The sequence below is a fragment of the Anoplophora glabripennis genome, unplaced genomic scaffold, assembly GCF_000390285.2.
Source record: "Anoplophora glabripennis isolate ALB-LARVAE unplaced genomic scaffold, Agla_2.0 scaffold676, whole genome shotgun sequence".
NCBI classification, from domain to species: domain Eukaryota; kingdom Metazoa; phylum Arthropoda; class Insecta; order Coleoptera; family Cerambycidae; genus Anoplophora; species Anoplophora glabripennis.
In genome coordinates this window covers 32,562-57,390 of record NW_019416765.1, presented here as the reverse complement: position 1 = coordinate 57,390, position 24,829 = coordinate 32,562, and the positions used below count along the sequence as shown (strand labels likewise).

Below are 24,829 nucleotides of genomic sequence, written 5' to 3'. Positions count from 1 at the left end.
TATTACGAAAATTCAATTTTTAATTTCCAACTTTGACACCCTGTATCTTTTTTGTTATCAACATTTTATTAAGGCATGTTGGCTCCAATCGCAATATTTTGAAGTAAAAAATGTAGTATGTCTCTATGGACCATTACTTACGGACCACCCTGTATATAAAATAATCAAAATCGTACGACGGCGACGGCGACGCCTTGAAATTTGATAGAGCGGATCAAAATTGCACATTCTGTATCTTGGAAACTGTGCATTTCTGACCTAAAATTTATGAAAACTTGTTTACTTATCTTTCTCTGAGGAATGTCCCCTTCATCGCGGAACACTCTGTGTAAATTTATCAATAATTGAAATAAAAAATATCGAAACACTCACTCTGATTCGTTGTTTTCAAATATAAGTTGTCCTTCCTGTCGCTCGTACTCTTTGCTGCTTTTCGCAGTGCCGTCCTCCGTCCAGAAAGGAATGATGACCCGACCCCTCGCCCCTGAGCACCGAATAACCTTTATATCGTACGTCCCCACACTCTCCACTAGTTCGTGATTTTGCGACTCGAACTTGAACAACCCTCCGTGATCGTCATCCAAGATGATGACAGTGGCCAATGTGGGAGACCCCAAGCATCCCGCTGGCTGAGTTCCGCAAAGGCGCACGTAGAAGTGTTCGTCCGGTTCGAACACGTCGTCGTCGATGACCTCCAGGGTTATCCTGCAAAGAACCAAGGTTTTATCAAAAAGCGTTTCGCGAGGGATTCACCAATTTAGAGAATATATGTGAGAGTACTTTACCTTCCCCTTGACTACTACGCAATACGCCATATTATTCTAGAACAGTGGTATTTAATAAGGCTATGCGTGCGTACCCCCTGAAGATGTCTTAAGGGGGTACGCGTAGAGATCTCTTAGAATACGTAGGTACATAGACGAAAAGAAAATGAAGTTGCTTAATAACACAGCCACACAAAAAAAGGTACTGTACCAGAGACATGAGTACATAGATTTTGTGTATTTTTTTATGCTAAATCCGAATCCGCAGCCTAAAACCCGATATACCAGCTTGTAACAAACCTTTCGCACCACCATAGTACAACGGAAGAACTAGGCTGCGTAGTAGATAGTAGCAGAAGGAGACGTATCGAAGGCGATTTGTTTTATTTGTAAAATTATTTTAGTTGCCTTGGAGAATTATTGTAATTAAAAATAAAGTTATTTAGATGTTCTGTCAGTGCCTCAATTAAACGTTCGCAAAACCAATCCATGACCCCTAGCGAGCAGCTCCCGGTTGCTCTGCTATAAAGTGACGCCCAACGTCGTGCTGTGAACGTTTTTGTGAAAGGCAACGAACAAAGTTACTGTTTTCCGCATGTTTAACCTATGCTGTCATAAAATTGTGACATTAGTTTTCACAAACCAGTGTAGTAAGGAAGATACAGAAAACTACATCAAAAGTAAGTAGGTACTAGTAGTGTATAAATGACAGAGCTGTGCAGAGCATGAGGAATGAGGAGACCTTGACCCCAGACGACCGAAGGTCGTTGACCGTGGGGTCAAGGTCTCCTCATTCTTCATGCTCTGCACAGCTCTGTCATAGGCAGAAAGATCNCACAGATAACAGGTAAAAACTACCGCAACGACGGATTTCAGTATTAGGAGTCACATGGCTCTCCACGCGTATTGCGAATGACGCTAGAGACTACAGTTGTCCAGCTATGTAGTGGTTTAATATGCTATAACTTCCATAATTTTTTTCTCAGAAACTATAAGGATTTTACAAAATTTATTTTTACCATATTGACTCCATATCTCATGCCGCATCTATAACCAAATTTTTTTGGATAAGTTGTGAATCACCCTGTATGTAAATTAAATCCACACCCACCCCTACGAGGGGGTTAATTCCACGCCAACGATCAAATAAATAAGAAATGTTAAAGCAAAATAATGTGAAAAACCATAATCTTGTATTTTATACTACCAAATATATAAATGTATATTAATAGACATCATACAGAAAAATATATTATAGGTTATATCAAAGGGTTGGAAACCACATACAGATCAGGGTCTCGCTTACCCCTTCACACATTTTGTTTATTCAATATTCACAATTATATTTAATTTTCGAGTTGTGTTTTATCACAGACAATATAGCTTCAGACCGCGCGCTAAATGCTGAAAATGGCAACCTAAAAAGGATGCAGGGTTTTGTTAGCCGGCATCAAGCAGTAAAATTTACCGTGGTAACTCTTCTACTCGGTAATAGGAGGCAGTTCTAGCGGTGGTTTTGTTGCCAAATAATAACTGCCAACTAATAACTGCCAAATAAAAATGCATTTAATTATGTAATTGAAAAGTTATGGAACTTTTGTTTGGAAATGAATGAAATGACATTTGTGTTAAATGCTAAATAAAAGAAATCAAGTTGGAATTAAAACTATGAAATTACTTAATTAAGTAATTATTTATTAAAAAAAAATGAAAAAATGTAAAATCCTTAAGAATAGCACCTTAATTTTTTATTTAATAAAATTGTTGGAACCTCTAAGGGTGGTTGAATACAAAATTTATTTTAAAAAAACACAAATCATCAATCAATGAGAGATAAGAAATGCGTTCGCTGCTGCTGTTGCAATTTTTGACTAACTTTTTTGTTTTTCGACATACGGACTTCGGACCTTTTCCATTCAACGCAGAAACTATTTGAATCGCGGGTGTGGGGAGATTTTTTTAATTATTTTTTCGATTCAACGCACCGTTTCCGAGTTATACGGCTTTTTTACTATATGACGTCATGCACCCCTTGTTTCCAAAATTTATTTTTGACATAATGGACTTCGCACCTTTTGCATTCAACACAGAACCGACAATCAGAACGTGGGGTGTAGGAGAGATTTTTTTAATTATTTTTTCGATTCAACGCACTATTTCCGAGTTATAAGACCTCTTTTATTGTATCACCCCACACACCTTTTGTTTCAGAAATTTATTTTCGACATACGGACTTCGGACCTTTTGCATTCAACGCAGAATGGACAATCAGACCCAGAGGTGTGGGGAGATTTTTTTAATTATTATTTCGATTCAACGCACGGTTTCCGAGTTATAAGACCTTTTTTACTGTATCACCTCACACACCTCTTGTTTCCGAAATTTATTTTCAACATACAGACTTCGGATCTTTTGCATTCAACGCAGAACGGACAATCAGAACCATGGGTGTGGGGAGATTTTTTCGATTTAACGCACCATTTCCAAGTTATAACCACTTTTTTATTCTATGATGTCACATACCTTCGGTCCCGAATTTTTTTTATTGACATGCGCATTTCGGACGTTTTTCACTCGATCACCAATTAGAACCATGGGAGATTTTTTGATATTTCGAGTAATTTCCGAGGTACAAGCAAAAACTATTTTTTTTTCATTTTATATATTGTGACGCCCCGCCCTACCTCACCCACCAAGTGTTCTACTCAGAGCCAAGGGGAGATTTGTTTATATTTCCAGATATTTCCGAGTTATAAGCAAAAACTGTTTTTTTTTTCTCATACGTTGAGACGACATAGTTCGATGACGAAGGCTAAAAAGGCCACATACTCTACCCCACACTCCCTCTCTAGGTGTCCTGAAGATGCCGGGGAAGCCCCAAAAACTCCTGAAGGCAGCAGAGAAAAAGAGAGAGAAGCCCTCTGTGATGACAAAATCAATTTATCTCTACGCACAAAATATGAATTGTATTATTCAAATAACAATATGTGCAAAAGTTCTTCAGAAATATCGGCTATATTTTGGAGGAAGAATCCCGTCAAGGAATACAAAAAAAAAATATATTATTAGAAACTTTAGGTGGCCATAAAACAGCCCCGATCTCAGACCCTTAGATATATTTTGTGGGGACACTTCAACAAAATATATTATTAAAGGCCTCAAAATTTACATGTATTGAAAGAAAAAATACAGGACGAAGTGTTTGATAATTCTGAATTTGAACGCAATAAATAGTAAATTAATACATATTTTCAACGGTAGCATCATAATTACTTGCATGTGGAAAATTTGTAAAAATTGGTAGGTATTTTGTTGTTATTTAATTTAGCAAATTTTGATAATGTCAAAAGAAATAGTGGAAAAGTTGTACAATTGTATTTAAAAGATTTTTTCTATCTTCAATTATTATTAAACCTATAAGTGCATGTCAAAAAAAACCCTGTAACTACATTCCGCGACGTACTAATAAGCCACCTTGTATATTAAATAAAATTATCATTATCATCAAATATTAAAAAATTATATTACCAGCTGTTTAAAATACGAGTATCATTACGAATTTTGTTTATTTGGAAATATATTTTCTGCAGTATTTCAATACCAAAAAATGAAAATAGTAGCGAATTAACGAAATTATGATTAAATAACCTAACTGTGACACCGCTGCAGAATATCATATGAAACTACATAGGTATTCGTTGTTTCTTTAAAACATTTTTATCAATACCTACATCGTACATTTAAGTAAATAGAGTAACGCAAAAAACAGGCACTGATAAAAAAGTGTACAAAATAAATCCATAAGTACGCGTGACAACATTGCCAGACTATTGTTTATATGTTGCTAGGATACGCGTAGGAATGTGGGTCGCTGCATTTGATTCTGCTGCTAGTGTACTCTATCGGCAATTCGGAAATTTAAAACTGCTGCCCTATTCCAGTAGCGGTCTGAAGCGAAGCTATATTGTCTGTGGTTTTATAATAAAAATAAACTTGCACACGTAAATAGTTGGAGATTTTTTCTACTGCAAATGCAATTTTAAATCGTTAGAAATCCAAAATAACTACGATAATGATTTTTTCTTTATTTTTAATGATTTCATTGTATTTAAAATTACATTTGTAATGAAAGGTTCCAATATTTTTTTACAAAATGAACATTTTTAGAGTTAGTAGATTTTCGATTAATTCAAGCAAGCTTATTTAAAACAACATAAAATATTGTAATCTCTCGTTTCTTTGTGTATACCCAATATGGAAACTGATTTAATGAAGTTGTATCTTATTGGTTCCATATTAACTGAATTATGTGCAACAATACATTATTTAAAATGAAGACGAACCTTTACAATTTCATAAAAATGTACTTAAGAATTCTTGTTTTCTCCCTATTCATATAACCTTTAATTGCTAGCTTTGTAATAAGTTTTATAAGCTTCAGTTGATTTCCCATCTTAACACTATGGAAATTACATATGTTTTAACTGTTTAATACTAAATAACTTTTAAATTTTACGGGCAACTCATATTAACATTAGGTTTCCATGTGATATATTACCTTCTTATCTCTTAAGTCCTACTGTGGCTTATTTCAGAATATTTCCATTATTTTATTATTGCTTTTACTATTTGCTCAGTTAGTTACTGTTATTTTAATCATTTCACAACTTCAAAATCTAGCACCTTTATAATTTATGTAGATAAATTTTCCCAACTTTTCGTTAAAATAACACAACTGGATTTGACGTCACATAACTGACGTAAATATTTTTTCCGGCGTTATTATGTGTGTATTGTATGAGATTTCCACGGCGTAAAATTGAAATGTCTATATGGCCATTTTTTTATTGTTTCATTTCCAAACAATACCCTTGTTTTATGCGAGCCTCAGAGATATTATTCTACCATTTGATTTTCAGAGAAAAATGAATCATTTTTTAAAACTGTGCAGCTTTAATGCGTTTAACTTAACGAAAAGTAATAACGAATCGTAACCATTATGTTACATGTCAGCGCATATTTGCAAGGAAGAATAATCGCCAGTTTCATATTTTGTATTTAAAATTGGGATTCTTTTAGAATTATTTTGCAAAATATGAGTACCCTGTATAAAATTCTTAAAGGAGTAACTCCTCAGATCATTCTTCAGAAGACTTAAGAACATATCTCTCTATCTCTATTCTCCAAAATCTCCAAAACATTTTTTTTCATCTATTTGTCGTCAGTTGCGTAGAAACTTACGTCCACATTATTTTAAGAATGTTAATCACGGCAAAGGTTCTCACTATTTTTTATGTACTTTTTGTTACCTACCTTTAACACTGAAGAAAATATATTTTCTCTTGCTAATTACAGCAAGTCTAGATTAAGCTACATTTTTATTTTACTAAAACCTTCAGTTTTCAATACACTGCAAACGAGACAATAGGTTGATAATAAGTTTATGAAGTTTTCTTAAACGGACCTATAAAAACATCCCTTTTATTTTCATTTTTAAACGATTCTATTTTATATTATAATATTAACAATAAAAAAATGTATAATTAATAACTCACAATTTTTTTCTGCTAAAAGAAAGAATAAAACACAAGAAACTTCCATTAGACTTTTAAACTTATCTTCTTTACGGTTAATTGGTAACTTCCATAGGGTGAAAACATTTTTTACTAAACAAGTACCTATGTTTTAGCTGATAAACGTTTCTACAGGATGATTTGATCAAAATGACGGCCACTTGAAAAAAATATGCATTTTGGAAACCGTATTTCACGAACGAAGAAAGTTGGTATATTGCCGTTTGGCTAAAATGTATATAGTTTATTTAGCCTGGAAAAACATATCCAAATTAGTGAAAATAAAAGGTGGGCTTTTTGAGAAAATCAATTTTGAAAAAAAAAAACTTTTTTCCGTTTTCTCATTTATCTCAGAAAGTTTTAAAGCAATTTGAATTCTAAAAGAAAACAGGTAAAAGCTGTAGAAATTCTGCACATTTTGAAAAAAAAAACCGTTTCGATAGGATGATTTGGGTCAAAATGGGTTAAAAAAAGTATGTATTTTAATTTTCGAAATAACGCTGTCACGATGTAAATTTTGATATGGCGCCGCATAGCTCCTAAAATGTTTTTCAGAAAAATAAAAACACACGGGTCTCATAAAACGCACGGTCGATTTTTTTTTTGCTTGTTGAATCCATACGAAAACTACCATAAGCAGTAAGTAATAAAATAGTAATACATATAATCTTATATTTTCATTTAGTAAATATTATTTATGTAATTGAATATTGTACTTTGAAATTTGGTAGAAAACCAAGAATAGATATGGATGCATTTTTATAGAAAACATTTTGCGTTCAAAAAAAATCTATTAAAGCAATTTAACTCTTAGATGTAAATTAAAAGAAGACAATAGTTCAAAATGTAAATCTATTAATATTAATATTTTTTCTTTTTGAATACCTACTGCAACTAGCATATTTACTTCATATTTCATATTCAAATTTCAGTATTATTATACTGCTAATATGAAAATATGTATGAAAAGTTATCACCTATCCTAGATTGGCGTTTTCATATTAAAATTGGTATTTAACAAAAATCTAAATTTTATAATCTTTACTTAATCATAACTGGGCGAGCAAAAATAATATTACAAAATTCAGTTTGTTCCTGCTTTTACTAACTAATAGAATTTAATAATTTTTTGTAAAAAAATAGGAATTTGGGAATATTTCTTTTAATACTAAAACGCAATGTCCATTATTATTTATGATATTAATCCAATTAGTTGTAAACATTTAACTGAATTTCAAAATACCTAATTATTAAGGGGCGTGGCACAAAATATATCGATTAAAGTGAATTGTTCCAATAAAAATTGATTATTTGATTATTAGATACTAAAGATGTGTCTAAGTAAAGTATTAATAAATGAGAATAACATTTCGAAATAAATAAATGTAGCATTCAATATAATGCAGGCATGCCAAGAACAAAAAATGAAAAACATAGAACTTATTCCATTATCTAATATTACTTGTAAAAGAACTTTAAACTCACCGTTTTTCCTTATCCCCGGCACCAAAATGCAAAGTCCCCTTGGCCTTGACATAATCACTTCCGGCTTGAGCAGTGCCATCTTCAGTAGTATATTCCACGGTCAATGAACAATCGATGTCCCCAGTACGCACCACCCTAACTTCAAACCTTCCACAGCTCTCCAAAACCGTGTACTTTGAAGGATCGAAATACACCTTACTAGCAGACTGGTTAAATTCTGCCACACCAGATTCCCGTTGCAGCTCAGCTTTTACCTCGCTCAAATCACTCTGGGCCCTTTCGGAAATTCTTCGAAGAAGATCTCCACTGCCCATCAATTTCCTAGTGGCTTGAATGCGGTAGAATGCCCTAGATTTGGGTCCTCTGTTCAATAACATTTCATGTGCCATTTTCTCCAAAACGCCCAAGTCCGCGTGAGGATTTTGTTGACGGAGTTCTTTCAACGTGGTGATGTATTCTTGTTTTATGTCTTCGTGAACGTCATCTAAAGCTAGCAGCTCAGTATTTCCCATTTCTAAATTGTCACCTTCGGCTTGGACGATGACTCCACGTCTGTTCATTCTGTAGTCCTTTTTGATATATTTGTACATTTTTCTGTCCGCTGCGTATGCCGTTAAGACTGTCAATGGGAAGAAGGAAAATGTTAAAAGGCCTTCCCATATGTCCACAACGCCTGGGGAGAAGAAGCATAGAATTAAGTACAACCAAACATAAGCGAAGACGGACCAAGTGGCTGTAACGAAAAACACTCCGAGATGCTTGATTTTCCTTACTTCTCCATTGGGAATGACCGAGACGCAGATAGCAATAATCACGAGTAAGTTATAGGCGGCAGATCCGACTATTGTTCCGGGTCCCAACTCGCCAGCTTGAAAGTTCTTCGCGTATATCTCTATAACCGACAAAAGGATCTCGGGCGCACTGGAGCCCAACGCCATCAGTGTAAGATTGGCGACGGTCTCGTTCCACATTCGCACCACCACTATCTGAGTGTCCCCGTTGGGTTTCCTCACGGATACCTCGCGCTCCTGGGAAGTGATGACTTCGATGGCAGCCATGAAGCGATCGGAAATAATAGATACGCCGATGAAGAGATAGACCAAGACGAAGAAGTAAACCAGGCCGCGGCCGACCCTCTCCGGGAGGCCGACGTCCTCGAGGGGTTGCCAGCAAGGCAGCACCAAGCCATCTATGCAGAGGATAGTGTTGTTGCTGCCCGCCCCCATTGCGTTCACCGTATCGTGTGCGGCGTCTCGCGACTAGTCCACATACCACGCGGGCACTGTAGCGATCGGAGCAGAACTGACGGCCGCCGGAGTGCCAAACCCCCTCGCAGAACTCGCGCAAGTCCGCGGAAGGCGATATTAGCCCTTTAAGATAGTTGCGGAATGTATTTTAAATGGGACATGGAGAAGTAATGGAAGATATTTGGGGTAGCGAATATTTAGAAATAAATTTTACTGGATACTGGATACGTTTTACGAATATACATAGTTAATATTAGTTAGGCAAGAAAGAGCAGTTCGGATATAGCTATGGACTCTTGTTGTTGATATATGCGTGAATTAAAAATATTAACTGTAACCAACTCACATATTTACAAAATAATGGATTATAAAAGTACAAATATGATGAGAACGCTCTTACAATTAGATAATTATTATGAACATGAAACTGGATATAACATGAGACTGATCACACTTTATTTTATGTACATACACTAAAAATAGAAAAGGTGTTCTATATAATGGAATTAGTATACAGGGTGTAACGGATGCTGATGACCAAACTTCAGGGGGTTATTATACAAGTAATTTTCAACAAAAAAGTAGTATAAGATTTTTTTGGAAAGTTGATAGTTGCTCTTTTATTTAACATTATTTGATTTCAAAAAATTTTGTGCCTTTTTTCATAAAAACAAAAATATCTCTGTTATTCTTACAGCCACAACAAATTTAAACATACCGTCGGAAAGAGTGTTAAATTTACTACAAGATGAGCATATATGAGTGTTTAAAAAATCTTCTATACCAGGTGCTGTAAAAAGTTAAATGTAATAATTGTGAAATGAGCAAAATTAGTGGTATCTCCTTATTGGTGGTAACGCCAAATATTTGTTAATGAGGACGTGTTTTTTCTTCAGCAAAAACTACTGTATTTAGTAAGCTTTTCAACGATATATTAAATTTGCTATTTTTTTTTGGCAACAATATCAAGGGCAAAGGTAATAAAACCGTAAAAATCGAAAATACACAAACTTTATAGTACTTACTTGATTTTTATTTTAAGACTGTTTTTTAAATTAAAGTAACAAAATTGTTGAAAAAATTATTTATAACTTGGTAACATATTTACAATGACTTAATAATTTTTAATGATAAGGGTGAAGGTTGTTCCTTCTGAGACTTCTGTGAAATGACGTATGCGAAATTCTCCCAAGTTGTATTGCTGCCCTGCCCGTACTTTTAATGTGGGAGTTTCTTCAAAAAGCGCTGTTATAATTTGGTCTTGATGACGATTTACTCGATCGGCATTTAAATGATGATGTCCTGCAACACTCCCTGTTTCTCCCAAAACCATTAATGTAGTTACAAAAGTTTTTCTGTTTGGAATGCGTCTTTCAGGATAGCGGCGAGAATATTCTGCAACTGCTGCTCTAGAATTTCCATTGCAAACACCATACACAAATAAAATATCTCGATACTCGGTATTTGTGGAAAAACGTGGCATCCTCAATTTAGATACATAAGTAATCAACAAGAACACTAAAGTAATTTTATGACTTTCGACAGTTGTGTCAATATTGTTTTTCACAGCCGCCTTGGCATTTATCTATTTAACACGTTTGTAACAATATTTCGGATTATAGGAGAAAAACGGAGATTTTAAAAAAACAGCTTTTTGAACAAACTCCCACAATAAATACACGCATGTAGTAATACGAACAGACTTAAAATAAAAATAAAGTACTATAAAGTTTGTGCATTTTCGATTTTTACGGTTTTACTACCTCTGCCCTTGATATTGTTGCCAAAAAAAAATAGCAAACTCACAAGTTGATACTCGTATATCGTTGAAAAGCTTACTAAATAAAGTAGTTTTTGCTGAAGAAAAAACACGTCCTCATTAACAAATTTTTGGCGTTACCACCAATAAGGAGATACCACTAATTTTGCTCATTTCACAATTATTACAATTAACTTTTTACAGCACCTGGTATAGAAGATTTTTTTAAACTCATATATCCTCACCTTGTAGTAAATTTAACGTTCTTTCCGATGGTACGTCTAAATATGATATGGCTGTACGAATAATAGAGATATTTATGTTTTTATGAAAAAAGTCACAAAATATTTTGAAATCAAAAAATGTTAAATAAAAGAGCAACTATTAACTTTCCAAAAAAATCTTATAATACTTTTTTGTTGAAAATTACTTGTATAATAACCCCCTGAAGTTTGGCCATCAGCATCCGTTACACCCTGTATATAGGGTTATCCAAAAGTCCCGGTACGGCAGAAAAACTTTTGAAGAAAGCATTTTGGGAAAAAATGTTTCAGACAAAAGTGTAAGGATTTTTCCCTGGCTATCTGATAGTGACCTTGGATTTGACCTTCACTTTGACCTTCAAGGTCATTTGAATGTCAAGTTAAGTTTTTTAAATGGAAACCCCTATTTTTTATTGCGGATTTGGAAAGAACAGGAAATTTTACCTCTAATGATGGTTTTGACCATGACTTTGACAATGACCTTCAAGGTCATTCCAAGCTCAAAGATGTTTTTTCATTGGTACCCCTATTTTTTATTACGGATTTGGAAACAGCTGAAATTTAACCTTCAAGCACGACCTTGACTACGACTTTGACAATGACCCTCAAGATCATGTCAAAGTTAGGTTAATTTATTTACATTAACTATTATTTTTTTGATAAGTTAGGAAGAACGGAAAAACAATTGTACGAATATGACCATAATCAAACTCAAAGGTCAAATCCAAGGTCACCATCAGATAGCCAGGGAAAAATCCTTACACTTTTGTCTGAAACATTTTTTCCCAAAATGCTTTCATCGAAAGTTTTTCTGCTGTATCGGGACTTTTGGATAACCCTGTATAACAATCTCCCATAAGAAATAATAATTTGCTCCACCTTAAAATCCACTAATAAAAACAGTGTAAGATTTTGCTTGACGCTAACACTTTTCTCAGCTTAAATTTCTTCGATCTGATTTTAATTAAGTCTACTTCAAGGTACTCACAACATTAACTCATATTTTTAAGCAACTATACATGCTGTAGTTTATATTGTACCAGTTTTTTATTAATTTTGTACACTTAATTTTATATCTTTGGAAAGTAAATAAATACGGGTGTTTCGCATAAGAACCCACACAGGGCAGGGGTATGTAGGGGAACCCAAAATATGGTGATTTAACGCAACTTACCTTTATACTAAGCTGCACCCCTGAGAAGTTATAGGCCTTGAAAGTGGGTTGAATGATTTCCGGGCTGGTTGCTACGTCGTCAATTTACAACTCTTGACGTTTCGAGAGACATATCGCTCTCTTCTTCAGAAGTTACTCTGAAGCTGGAAATCTACTAATCTTGTTACTATTTATATTTGATGTGGTCACTGTTCCATGACGTTCCGGTGGATGATCTCCTACGCGTTGTTGACGTTCCAGTGGGTTGCTCTCACGGATGACTCTCTTCCATATACCTGGCAGATCCACGCCACCATCCCTGTTGAAATTGTTCGGATTTTTGTAAATTTCCAATGCTTCTCTGTATAGTCGGGGCCTAAATCTTCTCTCTCTCACCACCATGTTGGCTTCATTCAGATCCACTCTGTGTCCCGTGCCTGCTCTATGCTCTGCTACTGCCGGAAGCCTACAAACAAAACTTGAAAGTGGGGTTCCTAATTTCGAAAAAAAATCAATATCTCAGTTATACTTGAACTTAGAAAAACCAAATTTGGTACAGGTGTGATTGTCGATAAGGGATGATGCACCATTAAAACGTGACAGAATTTCTTAACCCGTTGGGGAACTTAAAAAATTATTACTTTATTTATGGAGAATTTAATTCTAAAATTTTTCTTACTGGTGTTAGTTTTCAAAATAAAAACACGAATAACTAATAATACGTATTGTAGTTGTGTTATTTAAAATCATCGAAAATTCAAAAGCTTTGAATTTAAGCGTCAAACTTGACGATCAGTAAAAAAGTCATTTAACTTTAGTAATTGTTTGCCGAGTGTTTTAAGAATGGCCGGGAAGTTTTCATTTAGCGAACAAGCTGACATGACTTATCAGTGCAAATTGTATGTTATTTCTGTTGTTTATGTTGTTTGGTTTTCTGTTAAATTATTCTTATTCCAACATTTTCTAACAAGCATTAATTTTAATTTTTTTCCATCAGTAAGAAAATACTCGAATAAATGGAGAAAATATTAAAATTATACAATAAATAATAAATTCATGAGAAAATAGACAATAATAAATTGTTCTCAATTTCACAAAAAAATTGTCATAAATTATAACCTCTAAAACTCTATGATTAGTCAGTAGGAGTTTATTGTTTTACTTTCCTACCTTCCATGGAAATATAAGATATCATACTTATTATTATTACTACTTACGTTGTGTTAAACGAGGAGAGTTTAGAAATGTTGTTCATAGAATGACAAAAGAAAAAACTTTTAAATATCTTGTCTTTTGGCGGCACTTTTCCACACAAAGTTTTAAGTTTAATTTCATCATATTCTATCTAGATCTAACCATTACTGATTATTTTTTATTTCCTGAAGCTGAAGGCTGAAGGTGTATTTATTCGTTGATCTAATTTTGCTAACGAAAACGTAACCACACCTGCTGAGAATGGTTGATAAGGCAAGTTAGCAAAAATTTTTTATTTTTCCAAAAAGCACAATGTTGAAAAATAAAATCCTATCAACCGTTCTAGTTGCTTCCCTCTATATTAAGGATAATCGTAACTTACTTCGTCTTACTAACACAGATTTTTTTAAAGGAAAACCTCGGGAAAAACATATTTTATTTTTGTTCAACATTTGTCAAGTAGAAGGTACCTACAGCTGCTATGAGTAAATATGACGAAAGTACATTTGATTTCAAAATATGACTTTTCAAAATAGAATTTCTAAAAACTCATTTTCTACAGATTTAAAAATGGAGGGCAAAGTTTTCGTTGGAACATGCGTAACATACCATAAGTGTTTTTTTTAATAATTTTTTATGACATTTCATTTTATTTTAAATACAATTATTTGTTTTGAAGCTGTGATATTTTTTTTACATTTGTGTATTCAAAGCAGACTAATATTTTAAGTTGTCTGATTCACGGTTATTAACTGAACAGTATAATTTTAGCCGTGGGTCGAATATCCTGAGTGTCTGTCGGTGATTTCATGCGATATTTTGCGGAAACATAATTTAATGGACAAAGCCTGGGGTTCTCAACCCTATATCCGTAGCCGTGGGCGGTTGACGACAGATTTCTAATTTTTGATGTGCTTGTCATTATTCACCCATAATTGGTTTTTAATATACATACAGTGTGGACTATTTTGTTGATGCATGTATTAGTATCTTGAAAACTATAAGAGATACGAAAATGGGGAAAATTTTAGACAGTTTTGTTGCTAAGTTAATGGCGCTTGCAGATCGGTCCTAGCTCTTTAGGTTTTTTAGTTGCAATGAAAATTTAAATATACAGAAAATTTCCTCGGAAAAGCTTGATGAGAAAAAATGTTTTCAGAATTTAAAAATTCATCTAATTAAAAAAATACAGACGATTTTCGAAAACGCCACGTTTACTTTTTTTCAAAATAACTCAAAAATCTGAAGAGCTAGGACCGGTCTGCAAGCGCCATTAAGTTAGCAACAGAACTGTCTAAAACTTGCATTTCTTATTTAACAAATGTTTTTTCATGAAACAAAGTCAGGCTGAAGTTGATACAAACTGCACTTCAGGTAATAAGAGAAGTTACAGACTCTGAGGATAGGACAGCTGCTTTTTCAATGCGAGCGTTGTTGTAAAAAAAGAAGACATTTTTGTGGCGCTAACCTGGACGTTTTTACTCAATAACTGCATGCAATGATGTACTGGAGGTAATTGCAGTTGGTTTTCTAAAAATAGGTGCAATAATATAGTAGCCGTAATATGGTGAAGCATTAAAGAAGAAAACGGTCATCGCGATGGTGACAACAGATGTAAAACTGGGCAGAAATGTGACGTTGCGTGTATTTAGAAAACGTCATCTTATATTGACTTTTCGTTTATATTGTGATAATTTTTTAAGCAAATGACGATATCAATATTTTACATTACCGCTATATACAGGATGAGCCATTAGTGTGAGAAAATAAAATAACTCCCTTGTTACTCATAATACAGAAAAAAAGTTTATATAAAAGTTGTACAGAATCAAGAAATCTAAACAACAAATTAATTTGATACATACAGGGCGATGAGTAAAAACGGGACACGCCAAATATTACATTTTTTAAATGGAACACCCTGTATATTTTTAAACATATGGATTTCCGAAAAAATTCTATATATGGCAATATAAACAATTTATTATTTTAGTTCGGGGTTGCCAAATTATGTAGAAAATTCTTCGAATTTTGGAAAAAACATGACCTCGAAGAAGTTGTATTACCTTTCAATTACTAAGACTTGGAACAAAATAATTATACAGAGTTATAGGCAAATGTTAGACAAAGGCTCCTATATTAGCTAATATCGATATTTTATACAGGGCATTTTTTATAATACGATCATTTTTAGAAAGTTTAAACTTGATTTTCTAAAATTTTTAGAACGGAACACCCTGTATTTTATTATTTTATTTTATGCACATATAGGTCCACTTCAACTTTTATTAAGCGAGTCCGCATTCTAGCCGTGCACGTGCATAAGATGCACAGGGTCGGCTTACATTTATGGCAAATTTTTTTAATTAATTTTCTCGAAAACAGAAGCATTTAGACCATCAGTTGCTTAATAAAACTTGCTCATTTTCGTGCCCTCTATCACCCTTTTCAAGGAACGCACTTATTTCATATATTCGTATATACTTCAATTTTGTGAAATAAATTTAAAATAATATTAATTCAGACTAGTAGTTGTTGAATTCGACAGTTGTTGTTGTGACATGTATGCGCTTATAATTAAAAATAATAAAAAAGCGTTGCTTTACCTGCTGAATAATTATTTAATTGTAAAAGGTTATAGGGCCAGACCCCAGACGCTGCCTTCTGAATTGTTTGGATATATGGTAAAATTCGATATTTCTTCATCATAAGTTCTTGTAGACGGAAAAATGTCGTATCAGTTACCGCCGATTGAAAAGCTCAAGAGAAGTGAAAACTACGACTCATGGAACAGACGTATTTCGAACACGAAGAACTGTGAGATTCAGTGCTAGGTACAGAAACTGCAATAAAAAAATAATTAAAGCCAGGTCGAAAATTATATTAGTTGTTGATCCACTAAATTATGTCCACGACCAAAGTACAAAGACTGCCAAGAAAACTCAATTAAAACCAAGTTATTGCAAGACATCAGTAGTTACAGATCCCGAAAACAAGTAAGTGGCTATGTATGGTGCTACTAGTTCAAAATCCATTAAGAACAAGTGGTCCGATCTAAATAAAAACAAAAAGGGTGTACGTTGTTTCAATTGCAATAGCTATGGACACTTTGCAAGTCAATTTCAAAAAAAAGGGCAATATGGATAAGAGATCAAAGCAAGTTGATTCTGCATTATTCTCCATGTTCTCGGTGCACATAAAAACAATAATTTATGGTATTTAAACTCTGGTTGTTCAGCTCATATGACAGGAAATCGAGATGCACTAGAAACTTAAAGAAAGTCTGCGAATAATGAAAAAATGTGTACAGAATCTCTTGATGATGTCAAGNCATTATTCTCCATGTTCTCGGTGCACATAAAAACAATAATTTATGGTATTTAAACTCTGGTTGTTCAGCTCATATGACAGGAAATCGAGATGCACTAGAAACTTAAAGAAAGTCTGCGAATAATGAAAAAATGTGTACAGAATCTCTTGATGATGTCAAGCTTTCTCTGTCAGTTGGAAGAAACAAAATATCAGCCATCAAAGTATGTTTTGTCTCAAATTTAAAGGTGAATTTGTTATCTGTTAGCCAAATAGTAAACAAAGATAACACTATTATTTTTAACTCTGAAGGTACCAAGATTTATAATTCTGCAAATCAACTTATAGCTACAGCTACTTTAGAAAACAATTTATTTAAATTGGATTTACTTCCAATGGAAATTAATGTTTCCGCTTGGTTCAGTAATGCAGATGAACAGTGTACTCTGTGGCATAGGCGATTGGCACATGTAAATACTGCTAGTTTAAACAAATTGAAAAACGGACTGAAAAACGTAAACGGAGGAGTTTAAATGGAGTAAACTTTTCAGACAGTTTTCAACCGAATTTTGTATGTGAAACTTGTATGCTGGGAAAAAGTCATAGTTTACCATTTCATGCAAGTGAGACTAGATATTCACGAGTCTTGGAGCTGGTATTTTCTGAAAAACAAAAGTAAAGTTATAGAATGTTTTAAGATCTATAAAAGTTTCGTTGAAAGCCAAACCGGTCTGAGACTAAAATGTCTCGGGTTTATTTTGTCACCCTGTAAAATGCCGAATTTATTTTATTGCGGCAAGATCTGGACGATTCGGTTCCACAAAATATCTATTTATACAATTATAATTATTTATACTTAACATTACTTTATTGATAACAAGAAAGAAAAAGATCAATAAATATTATTATATCAATAATTTCGCTCCCGCTAGAAATGAACGGCTTTATAATTCTATCACCGCCGAGTATGGGCAAAAAGACGTTAAGTTTTTGCGGCTTGAAATAAAATTAAAGACGGACTTGGTATTTAGGCTTGAAAGAAAGCAGTCAAAACGCAAAATTGCGAATCTACCCCAGTTGATTAATTAAATAATCCTTTGCACTGCGACCACTGGTTATTGTCGTTGTAGCTAGAACGCAGATTAGTGTCTGGATTTTTGGTGTGAAGTGCAACAGGACTTAATAAGAAAGGCCGCACAACATCTCAGGTAAAGCGAATTCTCACATTTTGGTTTTAATGAGAGCCGTTTATACAAATTTGAGGAGGTGGATCTATTCACCCTCACTGCCTTTATTGCCCGCAATAACTCCGTTCATTTCTAGGCGTTTTCTTTGTGATTGTCTATGGTCGTCCATTCTGGGATCGACTTACATAATACATCGTGGAGCTAGCAGCTCCAATAATTTGATAACTCCCAGTTAGAACATCGGAAATCGAGAACGAAACACCAGCCGCAACCCTAAAATTAACACGTGGTCACTCCGTGGAGGACTACTTATCACCCAGGATCCTTATACCACCGGACGATAAGGTCATATTTATAATTTATATTAGTCCTCAAATAATTTATTGCCATTTAATATTACGTTGTATTTAACGCTTATACGCCAGTAAACCTCATAGTATATACTAGGGGGGGCCTTCTTATTCCATCCTCATATTAATTGTACTAAAATATATACCATTGGGTTGTAATACAAACGGAGACGTACTGGTACAATTCTGCAACCGTTTTGGGTCTAGTGCCATCCCCTATTGCCTATTCTTATTATGATCATAGCTTGACCAATCAAAGCAGTTATTAGTCATAGTTAATTGAATTTTTCCCTTTTCATTACAATAAATCTTAAAGTTACTATACTCTTTCGTTATTTTATAATTTTCGTTTAGTTATCGTAACCTTGATGCACCAGCAGAGATAGAGACTGCACCTCCACGCCCTATCTCACTGAGCTGCCGGACTCTCTGCTAACTTTGCTATATATAACTAGCAGTCTCGCCCCTTTTAGTTTTTTTAGTATGCTACCATGTCCATGAGTGGGCAATCGTAGCAAACCGACAATGGGGGCGAATATTGTGAAGCCGAATTGAAGAATTTACTCGGGACTGAAGGCATACAACATACAATATCAGCATTGAACAGAAGCTGTATACACATCAGTTTATTTAATTACAAACATTTTGTCGTAATAAATAAGTACTATATACTTTTTTACTTAAAAGATCTAAATAAAAATTAAAAAAACAAATCGGCAATTATTTTCGGGTTAAAGACTGCCTCACTGCCTCTAACGTATCTATTGAATCCATTTGTCGAGAGCAAATAACTTTGGTGGGGTGACCCTTGAAAAAAATATAATCTTTACATCATTCTTGTAAGATCTACCTGAAGTTGAGAATGGTTTACTGTTTAATGAGATACCTTGTATATGTCTTTTTTGCATAAATAACAAAATAAATTTGAAACCATATTTAAAATAGCCCTAAAATTCCCCAACATTTTTAATCCATACGCCATACATACTAATAATTCATGTCCCATATACGTTTCTCCTAGAGGGATTTGGCACAGTCGCTGTCAAGTTGTCAGCAACCATTGATAACCAAAGAAATCGTTCGATGATTGATTTGACTTCTGTGCTAGATATCCTCGAAAGTTCGCTGCTCTTTTCACATCCAACGTTGTGTACTATAAGAACGAAAATTATTTATCTCAATTATTAATTTGTTAATTTTATTCTTTATTAAATAATGAAATCTAAGTGTTTCATGCTCATGCCATTAACTACGGTAAAGTAAATATTTTCCTACACTGATTCAATAGCAAAAGAAATTCGTTAATGCAAGCAAATGACTTAGGGGGATATCATTCTAAACAAAATGTAGTTTCTTTGATGATATTATTGTTCTTTTTTAATTTTAAACATTGAATTCTCATATTATACGCAAGTGAAGTTATTGTTTTTATTATGTCTTTGGTGCTTCTGTGATTATTAACAAAATATGAATCTTTTCTAAGTTGTTATCAATGTATTTATAGGAATTACGTAAAATAAGCGATAATATTTATACTATCAACTTGTAATTGAACCGCTTTGTTATACATAACAAAATGATTACCATGCCTAAATAGATAATTTAATAAATATAAAAATGAATTAAACTATAGATAATAATTTAACATTTAATTAGTAAACAGATTTAATTTGAACCAGATATTTTTCAATACCCTTAAAAGTGACTAATAAAAATTACTGTTTTCCAAAGAAACATATGGTCAAAAACCGAATAAGTTCTGAAATGTCAAAATTTCCTTAATTTCTTCTATATTTTTTATACTTTGTAGCTAAAATAATGAATATTTGTGATTACATATCCGTAAAAGACAAAAAATAGAAGACGTACAACTAGTTCACTACCAATTATTTCGACAACATACATTTTTACAATGCTCCAAATTTACTCCCAAAAAATTACTAGACATACAACTCACAAATATATCGGCATGTAGTTTTCAATTTACATTCAAATATTTCTCTGTTGATGTAGAAGTATTTTGTATAAGAAGATTGGCTTTATTTTTTCTTATAGTGCCAATCAAACGAGGCATTCATGCTTCTTGATACCAAATATAGGTATGCTAAGATATGCTACGACAAGCTAATCATTAATAATTACCTAAAATCAGAATTTGAATTAATCTATCCGCTCAGTACCACATACATTGATATAATATTGTAAACTTGAAGAAATTACCTTTAATTCTTGTTTCTAACATTTCTGCATAATGAAGATTGCTTTATCAAGTGGCCTCCTTTTAAAAATGGAATCAAATTGAATATTACATAATATTAAATATACGGGGTGGTCCAAAAGTGCCTGAATGGCAGGACATTTGGGAATATTCTAGGGGTAGGGTAAAAGTAAAGCACTAGGGGTTTAGGATTTTGGCTATTCGATAGTGACCTTGAATTTGACCTGTACCATAACCTTCAAGGTCACGAGCATTTTTTTAATGGGACCTCATAATTTTGACCTCGGAAATGGAGAAGGAAAAATTTTACGTACGAATATGACCTTGAAATGACCATGAAGGTCAAGATCAATGTCAAATATCAAAAAGTCCCAAACTGGCTCAACAGTACCGGAATGGCAGAATAACCACCAGGAAAAATATTCACCACAATAGTTCTAGAATCGTCTATTACCATTGGTGACCATTGTTGGTCTTCAATCACCGCCTTATACCCTTGGTAATCACTAATAACCTACCGTGACCATATGTTGCCATCGGTAACCATTATTGACTAACCAAGAACATATGTTACCTTCGGCAATCACTATTGACCAAAATGACCTTCCAAGATCTTTGATATTTGACCTTGATCTTGACCTTCATGGTCATATCCGAACGTAAAATTTTTCACTCTTTCCATTTCCGGAGTCAAAATTATGAGATCCCATTTAAAAACGTGATCTTGATATGACCTTAAAGATCATGATCCAGGTCAAATTCAAGGTCACCATCTATTAGCCAGGGAAAAATCCTTCAGCCCTAGCGCTTTACTGTTCACCCTACCGCTTGAATATTCCCAGATATTCTGCCATTCCGGTACTTTTGGACGACCGTATATGTTATTAAATTATATATAAAATACAAAATCGTTGGAGAAAGTTAAATGTTGAAACGACAAATTAAAATTTTTTACATTCTACCTGGAGTAATATAAATTATGACAAATTATCAACACTTTTCAAATTAGCTTTAATATTTCATTTTGGGTAAAAATTTATTTATAGAAAATGTCATTTTGCCCATACCGTAGCCAAAATGACTTACTGATAACTTCAACAATCGAATATTTCTCATTTTTAGTTAAAGTATTACAATATTTTAGCTTAAACGACATTACAAATGAGCGTGTGATGTATCTTGACTTCGTAACTTTCATAGTTAAATAAAAATATGTGAAAAAGTGAACTCACATCATTTTTCCACGTATCCTCTAACGGTAATATAGAGGCTGTTACAAATTCACTTCTCACTACAGGGATCTCGAAAACGGTAAGAGATACGAACTAGCTTAAATGGGGGCAAAGTTGCTTAATCAGGAGACCAACATTATGCCTCTAAAAAATCAAGGCTAACATGATTAGTTTTCGAAATATTTGAAAAAAAAACAAATTTTAGAAATTCGTTTTTGTTTCATTCCAACCTTGTTTGAAGTAATATTGAAAAAAGAACATCACTTTTTCATGGTAACTTTTTGCCCTCTATTGAATGGCATAATCAATTTTTGTATTTCGTCTTTCCAGGTCCATCAACTTCATTTTTTTAAATACGACCCTATAAATTTTATTACTTTTTTTGCAAGACCCCCAATACTGTACTGCCTCAGCCCGAACCAGATTCAGACGTTTTGTCTTAAAAAATTCATAATAAAAAAAAATTAATTTTTCTAATTTTTTATTTAGATCCCTATAGTGAGAAACGATTTTGTAACAGCCTGTATTTTCAATAAACATCTACTTTTGAAAGCGTTTGTTCAAAATATGACAATAGCAGCTGATAAGGTTAAGTTTTTCAAACTCTCCTCTTTGTTATAATTCCAAACAGCAGTGCGTAGAGATTTACTCACTGTAGATACGTAAATACATCCCTTTATTTGACTTTATCACTAAGGAAATTATTTCCTTGGGATTCCTATTCAAGTCCCCTCATCAATCAATTAGCTGAATAGAGCGAAGTGCCAACATGACTTTTTCTCCTTCGTTCGATAGTGAATAATGGTCTGATGGACTGATTAATCTCATGTTACTCCCTTGCTGAGCTTGTACTATGAAGAAATCTATTGATAACAGAAAATGTCATGCGTCTCGTATAGTTGGTAATTGTCTTTACTCGTACTTAATAAAATATTAAATATGTACCTATAAGTTGAAACAGCACACACGAAAGTTTGGTACCTATCCGTTGAAGAAAAATTAAAAAAATTTTTTATTTCTCATTTTTTTAACATTTATTGTAGCATATACAATCAGTGACCAATCTAAGTAATTTACCAAACAATTTTTCAGAAACTGATAAATGGTTATTAATGGTTAATTAACTTCCCATGTCGTCTGTTTAGTTTTCTTGATGTTTAAAGCGGCATATCTTTGTCTGCTTCAGACTAAACTCTGAAACTGGAGATTAAGTCCTCTGGTCGGTATTTATATTTGCTCTGTGTACTATTCCATAGCATGTCATGGTTTCAAGTCACTGCAAACCAGACATGGCTGTGTAGAGGTCGAAGAGAAATTTAAACGAGAATCATTTAACCCATCAGCATACTGCAGTATTATTTCACTTTCCCGTCGAACATTCGAGCCCCACGTTTGGCGCCATGTCGTCTTTATCATTAACTCTCGTCTTCGTCGCCCGTAAAAGGGCAAACGGAATATTCGGATACCTTCCTCGCCACACAATGGACGCTTGGAGATGTGGATGTCGCGCTAGGTCTGCACAATTGCCCTCTCTAGATTGTTTAGTTTGGATTGTCGCTGACTGGAACTGATGATCGACTTCTAGTCTAACATGGTACTTTTTATCTTGCGGTTCCCTTTATGAATTTCGTAATATCCGGAAAGTTGTTCAGTTTTCGAAATTCGAACGTAAGGTGAATTTCCTATTTTAGCAGTGCGTCGTCGCTGGCTACTCTACCACAGCATCGGCCTCCGACGGTGTCATCTGTTAACTTATACCTTTAGAATTTTTTTCTGTTGAGATGCTACCAATCTCGATTTTTTTTGACATTTTGAACAAGCACTTTATTATTGTATGAAGGTAAACGGTGAGCATTTTCACATTTAATGAAAACATACGTAAAAACTATTTTTTTAATTCGCATTAACTCGGCAATCTGTGGTTCAAATTAAGAAAGTAGAATACCATTATGGGCTAATATCATAGGTCACAATACGTCATTTAAAATTATTAGAGTGGGGAGTCAAATGTGGTAAAAATTAAAATACTTCAGATATACAGGGTGTCTCATAATTAGCTGCCAACCCTGAACAGGCCGATTTTTTTATCGAAACTAAGTAAAAAAGTTCATATGAACATGGGTCCGGAAATGCTTCCTAAGGGCACAGGGACCCATTGAAGAGGGAGGAATGGAAATCATTTTTTTGCAATATCTCTCAATCGCGTTGTGATAAATGAATGAAATTTGGTATACACAGCTAAATTTTGATGAGCAATTTGATGGACTAATCCATTTATTTCCACAAGGTCCATTGGGGTGGGTACGGGGGGGCCCTTGGTACTTTGCGTGTGTAACTTTTTCATCTTTGACTTTTTAACAAATTGGACAGCAAATTCCGTTTTCCCGAACTGTTTTACGTTAAAAAGGTACTCTTGTTTCAAATCGTTATCTTTAACGGTTTCTGAGAAAATCGCTCTTGAATTAATCCCACTTTGGTCAATTTCATAGTAATTTAAACAAAATTATCAAGGTATTCTTATGTCAAAGTATTGTCAACCCGATTGCCAATTTAATAGTTCTAAGCGAAAAAAATGGAAGAGTTTACGGGACAAGAGTTAGTTGATATGATATTTATTTATGGCTTTTGCGATGGTAATGCTGCAGCGGCAGAACGCGAGTACGGGAGAAGGTTTCCAAACCGAAGGCTGCCATCAAGGAGGACATTCCCTACGGTATTCCGCAACTTAGCTGCAACCGCCACTTTTCGAAAGGCACCGGGTCAAGGACGTCCCAGGATTAATAGGGAAGCGGAGGTCCTTGACGCTATTGAACAAGATCCTACGACTAGCATACGGAACATTTCAAGGCAAATAAATGTTCCTCGGCCAACGGTACTACATATCTTAAAGATTTCCTTAACAGAATTGATTAGATGTGCTACTAACATTTCAGGTTGGAAGAATATTAAAGCGACAAGGTCTACATGCCTATCACTATCGACGTGTACATGGCTTGATACCAGAAGATTTTGCGCCACGTATGCAATTTTGTCGCTGGATTTTGTCGCTGGACAACGAGCAAGCTTCCAAAATTTTGTGGTGTGACGAAGCTACT

The 24,829-nt window shown here is 34.0% G+C and overlaps 1 protein-coding gene across 1 annotated transcript; it reads right to left on the bottom strand.

Annotated features, from left to right (window-relative positions):
• Nucleotides 1–368: 368 nt before the first annotated feature.
• On the bottom strand, nucleotides 369–9,048 carry LOC108911338 (sodium/calcium exchanger 3). Its single transcript, XM_018716253.1, has 2 exons — nucleotides 7,823–9,048; nucleotides 369–705 (listed from the first exon to the last, which is right to left on the bottom strand). Exons 1-2 carry the CDS (start codon nucleotides 9,046–9,048, stop codon nucleotides 369–371), a joined length of 1,563 nt encoding a protein of 520 aa, XP_018571769.1.
• Nucleotides 9,049–24,829: the final 15,781 nt, after the last annotated feature.

Excerpts from the sequence above, each read along its gene's own strand:
- LOC108911338 (XM_018716253.1), bottom strand. The coding sequence starts at position 9,048 with ATGGGGGCGGGCAGCAACAACACTATCCTCTGCATAGATGGCTTGGTG. Across the intron at positions 706-7,822 it reads GCCGGGGATAAGGAAAAACG|GATAACCCTGGAGGTCATCG; the intron begins GTGAGTTTAAAG and ends GGTTCTTTGCAG.